We start from the raw sequence: 6,477 nt of genomic DNA, 5'->3' as shown, positions 1-6,477 counted from the left end.
TTGGTTTTGAATGTTTTTATTCCCAAGCAAATAGCACCCACATATAAAAGAAGAAAATCTTCAGCCTCTCCTCTTTCCACTGAAATTATGTCGGAACTCCACAATAACCTGGTACTCGTAAGTCATAGCTCTAAAAGCAAAGCTGTTCAGTGATTTTTCTGGCACCGAAAAAGTAAAAAAATATCTGGAAGTATTGTGATCAATATGAAAATCACCCTTACAATTGTTTCCACCTTAGCTGATCAACATGAAAATTAAAAAAATTCCACCTAGCTAGAAAAATTAATTAACTAATTTCATCAACCCTACCAAAAGTTTTAGTTAACCTTTTTTTCTTTCTACATCAAATACCTTTGGAAAGAGAGCTGAATACTACTAAAATGACTCTTTAACCCCTTAAAACCAGCATAGCAAATAAAAGTTCATAAACGTTTGTCCATATCCGATGTGTTTCCTTCTGAGGCAGGACTCATGATGCACCCGATGCAGCTAATACACCATCAGGCTAACAATGGAGCTGACAGTGTCTTTAGACGTCATCCCAGTGGCGGTCACCACCACGTCATCACCGGTTCCAGATATGACACCGGACTTTGCAGTAAACCAGACGTGGAAGAGGCCAGTCCGGTTTTGGTAGACACGGACTCGGGGCCGTGAAACCGAGGAATCGAAAACTGTCGAGGTTTTGACTTGGAACTTAAAAAACTCGGTTGTAGCTGTGTTGTAAACAAAGAATATCACCAATCCTTTTCCGCCAATGGGTACAGTGAATTCACGTCTGGCAAAGAGAACCCTAAGCAGGGCGTGACCTGGCTGAACGATGTTTGGGGAGTCGCGCTCAAAGTTGAAGTTCTTTTTGGTCTTGCCTTGCAGTTTCAATTTAAATGGGACGGTGGGAGTCGAGAAAGACGCTGAGAAATGGGCACCACTTTTCCCCACTGAATGGACTGAACTTACATTCAAAACTTTGTTATCTCTGCTCAGGATTCCAAGTTTTAATGACGTTCCACGGATCTTATTTGCTGCCCTTACAATCAAGATGACGTGGGCGGAGTGACCTGTGAGTGTGAATCGGAAAAAAAATAGTCTATCACTAGTTTATCACTATTTACCATTTAGATGTGTCTGGTAAATCTATGCTCTGCCGACCGCTTTTGTAATTACATCTGCGGAGTTGCTATTTAGAGCAAATTTAATCCTTTGTTTGTTTGTTTGTTTTTATTTCAATTACCAACAACCATGATTTGACAACGATGAGCTTTTCAGTTAGAGGAAAATAACCTCATTGAAACCCGTATACCATCGGTACACACTATTTCCAAGCCAAGCAAATGAAAGATGTTAATTAATATTAACACGATATACCTCCATGTGCCCTATCAACCCAAGAATGACCTAAAGAATCATTTCCAGAAATAAAGAAGTGTCAAAAAAGCATAGAAAAGAAGAGAAAATTGGCATGCGACACACTTACCAATGAGGGGATGGGGGACTGGGAGAGGGGGCATTTTACCCCGGGGATAGACAAAGATGAAGTCAAAGTCCAAGTTTGCCGTACCGGATCCTTTTACCACGTAAGAGTGCTTGCCTGCTCCAGGTGATACAAACAACTTCCAGACCCCTGGTTTAGGGTGATCTACCACAAATATCACGCCTCTGGTCAGGTCAGTTCTTCCTTTGTTGACGCGAACACCAACAGGATCTTTCAGGAAGATCATTGGTCCTCTGTTTTGGGTTGTAACAGAGACAATCACTTTGTTCATAGAGTCATCAAGAGGTATTTTGTAGATTGTGAAAGAGCTGAGACTTCTTTTCTTCCCTATGGAGAACGTACTACTAGAAGTGTCGCAGTGTACAGGGGCAGCTCCACCGAGTAGATTCTTGGTGACTTTCTTCATCTTTCCGAGGTCAGAGCCATGCTTAGGGAGTTCGAACACTTGACCGCAAGTTGCTTGAGCAAGTTTGTCATATGGGCTGTACTTGCTCATACCACAAAGTCCAGTGGTAAAGAAATAAACACTTGATCTTAGCGCCATAGCTGCGGTTGCCACCATGTCATATTTGTTCCAGTCTTTAGCTATTGCATCAGTGAAGACGTAAAGCGGTGATTTTTCCTTGGCAAAACCGCTACTGAGAGCATCGTACATTCCTTGGAAGGCCAACTCTGGACAATCTCCTCCTCCACGTGGAATAAGATTTTCAATTTTCTTTATAAATTCCTTCCCTTTTCCAGCATTCATAAGCGTTAGTGGCCCAGTTTCTAGGGGAAAAAAGAAATGTAAAATCGATCTTGAAACACAATTATGAAAATATACATATATAACATCTAAATTACAAAAAAAGGTTGGTCACTTATCTGTCTCACTTCGATCCAGTGTGCGTAATTATTTGTACACAATGACGCCACATTAAAAGGAGAGAATCAATCTAAAAAAGAAAACTGAATACATACTCGGGTCGTTAAAGGGGGAGAGCACATAGTCTATTTCCGTGTATTGTCTCGACGGATATTCGATGATATATTTTGCAATGGCTTTCACAGCTACAATCTCACTGCCCATGCTTCCAGTATCATCAATAGCAAACATCAAGGTTACTCTCTCCACTACACCAAGGAGATCATCAAAAACGCTTGCCTTGACTTCTTTCTTGATGGTTTCCAAATACTTCTTTACTGCAGCTGCGCACAGAGCACAGCGCTTCGATCGGGAAAGAGTCGTTGCCCTCTTTTCCGTGAGCTCAGTTGATGTTGCCTTCCTTTTCTCGATCTCAATTGATGTAAACAAACCATGACCAAGCAGTTGCTGAATGAACCGAGTGTTACCGTGTTTGGACGCTAGCTTGATGTAATCTTTGATCTTTTTCGCTCTTGTTGTCGATTGTGTATAATACCACTTCATGGCCTGAGCATCATACACGGATTTCTCAATTTGATCTACGGTTGTCAAGAAGGAGTTAGATGGTATGCTTGGTTTTGAACCAGATGTTCCTACAAAATAAGAAGACAGTACCTTGAAAAAGTGTTATTACGGTTCTGGAAAAAAGCTTGCATCCAAACCGAATTTAACGTATGACACGCTCATGGCAACTCTCATTAACACTGAATGCTATTTAGGGCGATAAGTGAGTATAAAATTTGAAAAAATAAAAGAAAAAAGTTTCATTATCACTATCTCAAATTATTTTGAAGAAGCCGAGATAGAGGATTATACTCAACTTCTCTCAGTTTAGTCTCTCTCAATTTTAGTTTGACCAGTGCTCAGAGAACAACTGACTATCACTGATTGTACAATTCTGAGATCAAAACTAGTTCTGGATTGAACTTAAAATAGATCATGAATAAGATGGACATACGAACAAGAGGTGGCTGTATAATTAACCTTTAAAGTCGCAAAAAAATTTGGCAAATAGAGAGCAGAAGTGAGAGGTAAATATAGAAGACAAAATGGAAGAGATGTGTTAAAAAGGCAAATTGCTTGCACAATAGAAATCGGTTGAACATAAAAAGAAATCTCAACAGGAAAAAAGTGATGATATAGACGAAAAGGTAGTAAGGAGATTAGAGAGTATAAGGAGAAAAAAGTTGAACAGAGAATAAGAATATATTCAAAAAGCTGATACGGCAAAGAATGGTGAATATTAATAAAATAATAAAAAAGAGAAAAATATAAGAAAGCCGAAGGGTGGTAGAGAGGTCGTTGTTGCTAAAAAGACCAGAAATGAGATCAAAGATGATAGAATGAATAGAGATGATTGTAGAACTAGATGGGGAAGTCAGTTCAGAAGTAACGAGAAGTCAAGACCAGGAATGGTAGAGAGATCAGGCAAAAAAGAGACCAAAGACTGTGGAGAAGTGAGAAATGATGAAAAACAAACAGAAAGATTGAAAAGAGACTACAGATGGATGCGTGAATTGAGATATTAGAAATCCAAGAGGGGAAAAAGATAAGAGAGAAGCTAGAGAGACCGAAGATGTCAGGGAAAGTAAAGTGTAAATAAAAATGAGAGAAATAAAAGAAAGAGAGTATAGAAATAATCGAGAGACTAAAAGTGACAGAGAGAGTGCAAATGGCGGAGAGAGTTAACGCGGCATAGAGACACTGGAGATAGTCTAGAGACAACATATTATAGAAAGCCTACAAAGGGCAGAAATACTAGAAATAATGAAGATACCAGAGATGTTAAGAAGAAAAATAGATGAAATAGATATCACAAATGGTAGAGACATCAAAGACGTTAGCAAGCTTAGAGATGGAAGAGAGAGTGGAAATGGCAGAGAGAGCAGAAATGGTACTGACACAAGGAATGATAAAGAGAAAAAAAAATGGCAGAGACACAAGACACTAAAGAGATTTTCAAGGGTAAAAAAGAAAACAGAAACACGAGAAAGACCAGGTAGAAGGTAGAAGCAAATAGATGGTAAAGAGACCGGAGATTGTCGAAAATCAGCAAATGGAAAAAGTATGGAGATGATAAAATACAACAGATGGTACCGAGAAAAGAGATGAAAGATGGACGAGAACAAGCAAAGAACTAAGAGATGTTAGAGCTATCAGCGTTAGCTGAAAGACAGCACCTGGTACAGACTCTGGAAATTGTGCAAAAGAATTACCAGGACAGAGAAATAGACGACAGGCAGACGAGAACAATCAAATAATGAAAAGATTGTAGAGAAACAAAGGAAGTAGAGAAAACTGTGGTAGGGAGTTATGAATGCTACAATTATCATGAGCGAAGAGATAAACAGTAAAATACTGCAAAACTTAATTTAACTCAATTTCACCCACAACTCTAATTTTGTTTTGTGAAAAACACCATTAGGTTGAAATTAGAAGATTAGGATCTTCTCCTTTGGACAGAAACTAATTTGAAAATTACATTCCTTCATTTTTTGTACGTCATATTCGCATAGTATTTAAGTTAGGTTTTTTTGAGGAGATAATTTTTGAGGACATCCTCTTTTTTGACATTTATAGGATTTTGACTTGTTCGGGAGATGTAATTGAGTTCTGATGAGGCCAATTGCCGCACCTGGTATAATTCTGTTCTATTTTGTCCTTAATTATTTCCCTCTGAGTATACCGACGAAAAATGTCATGGAAAGCAAAAACATGAAAAAAGCCATAACGAAAAAAAATAAAATAACGCTAAAGAACCAGGCTAGATTTCGCTTAATTTCTCGCTTTATTTTTCGCTTAATTTTTCGCTTAATTTTTCGCTTAATTTCATGAACTTGCACCATTTGATTAAGGTCGTTGCTGCTGTGGTGAAAAGATGAGTTTTTCCTTTTTTTTTTTAATAGTTTTCAAACGCATTCAGGTACGTTACCTCCAGGTTTCGAGGAACCAGTGGCGTAGGACATCAACGCGATCCTGGTGTCATCCAGGGACTCCACTTGATAGTTTTGGGTGATAGCGAAGTTACATCTGAAGGAAAGAACTAAAGCCAGCCAGAAAAGGAGTTCTTTCCTTTGATGCGGAACTACAGCGGCACGTAAATTAATTGGCCTCATCATAACACAGATGTTGGTCTGCGATAATGCGTCTATCTTGTTGCGTTATATTTGACGCTAATGCAAAGTACACAAAAAGTGACAGGAATTTTTCACAGTTAAGTAAACAATGTTACGTGTCACCAAGACAGTCTGCCCAATAGATGCGCATGTTATTTACGCATTAGCTCGAAGATCTTTCCCCATATATTTAATTTTTGATTGAAAGTTATAGAATATTTTTCACACCAACTTTGAAATGTGGTTTTGATGACATCTACTGTCATCCTCAGTGGAATATAAAGATTCATTGTTCAGGAATTCTCTGAACGGTGTTTGATTTTGTACTACTTTCGTCGTCTGGCATTATTTTAATTATCAAAATGCAGTTCCTACACCCAGTGAAGACGTTAATGATCATTTGTGACTCAAGGATATTACGGCTGAGATTGCTGATAAATGTAATAGAGATTAGGATATAAAATTATATCAATGAAGCGAACATCATATGTTAACCGAAGCGAAATCTTTTGCGGTTTTTATTTAATTGGTCGTCTTCCTCCAAACTCAAGATGAGAGCCTAGAGCAATACTGTGCTGAGGTTTGTGAGGATAGTTTCTGAAAGTTTACGCTTCTGTCCCCTAAACTAGCTCATGCATAATGTCAAAAACCGTTGGGCTGATGAAATACTATTTAACACCGATAAGACGATTTTGCTATTAACAGAACAACGCCGATCAGTCGAGTTTGAATGTATGTTTACACTACCTCAGTTCGCTTCAATCGGGCCTGGTCACCCTATGAACTTAAGTTTTGATGTTACGCACGCACCTATTAATTGTGACTTTATCAGAGAGCAGAGGCAGATTCCACTAAATTTCTGGTTTTCAACGAATTTGACCTAAGACGAAATGTAGAGGAAGCGAGCTATTTGTCTGAAATGGATACTGATAATTGGACTGCCTTTGCAACAAGCCACCTCAGCA

At 38.6% G+C, this 6,477-nt stretch overlaps 1 protein-coding gene across 1 annotated transcript; it reads right to left on the bottom strand.

The window, feature by feature from the left end:
• Positions 1-5,586, bottom strand: LOC113685144 (von Willebrand factor A domain-containing protein 7). The gene is made up of 4 exons (XM_089195865.1): positions 5,329-5,586; positions 2,453-2,989; positions 1,475-2,260; positions 1-1,058 (listed from the first exon to the last, which is right to left on the bottom strand). Exons 1-4 carry the CDS (start codon positions 5,513-5,515, stop codon positions 490-492), a joined length of 2,079 nt encoding a protein of 692 aa, XP_089051991.1. The 5' UTR covers positions 5,516-5,586; the 3' UTR covers positions 1-489.
• Between the last annotated feature and the right edge of the window lie 891 nt (positions 5,587-6,477).

This window comes from Pocillopora damicornis, chromosome 2, assembly GCF_964200805.1.
Source record: "Pocillopora damicornis chromosome 2, jaPocDami1.2, whole genome shotgun sequence".
In the NCBI taxonomy this organism is placed as follows: Eukaryota; Metazoa; Cnidaria; class Anthozoa; order Scleractinia; family Pocilloporidae; genus Pocillopora; species Pocillopora damicornis.
Note: the sequence above shows the minus strand (reverse complement) of the source record. Positions and strands in the feature narration are given on the sequence as shown.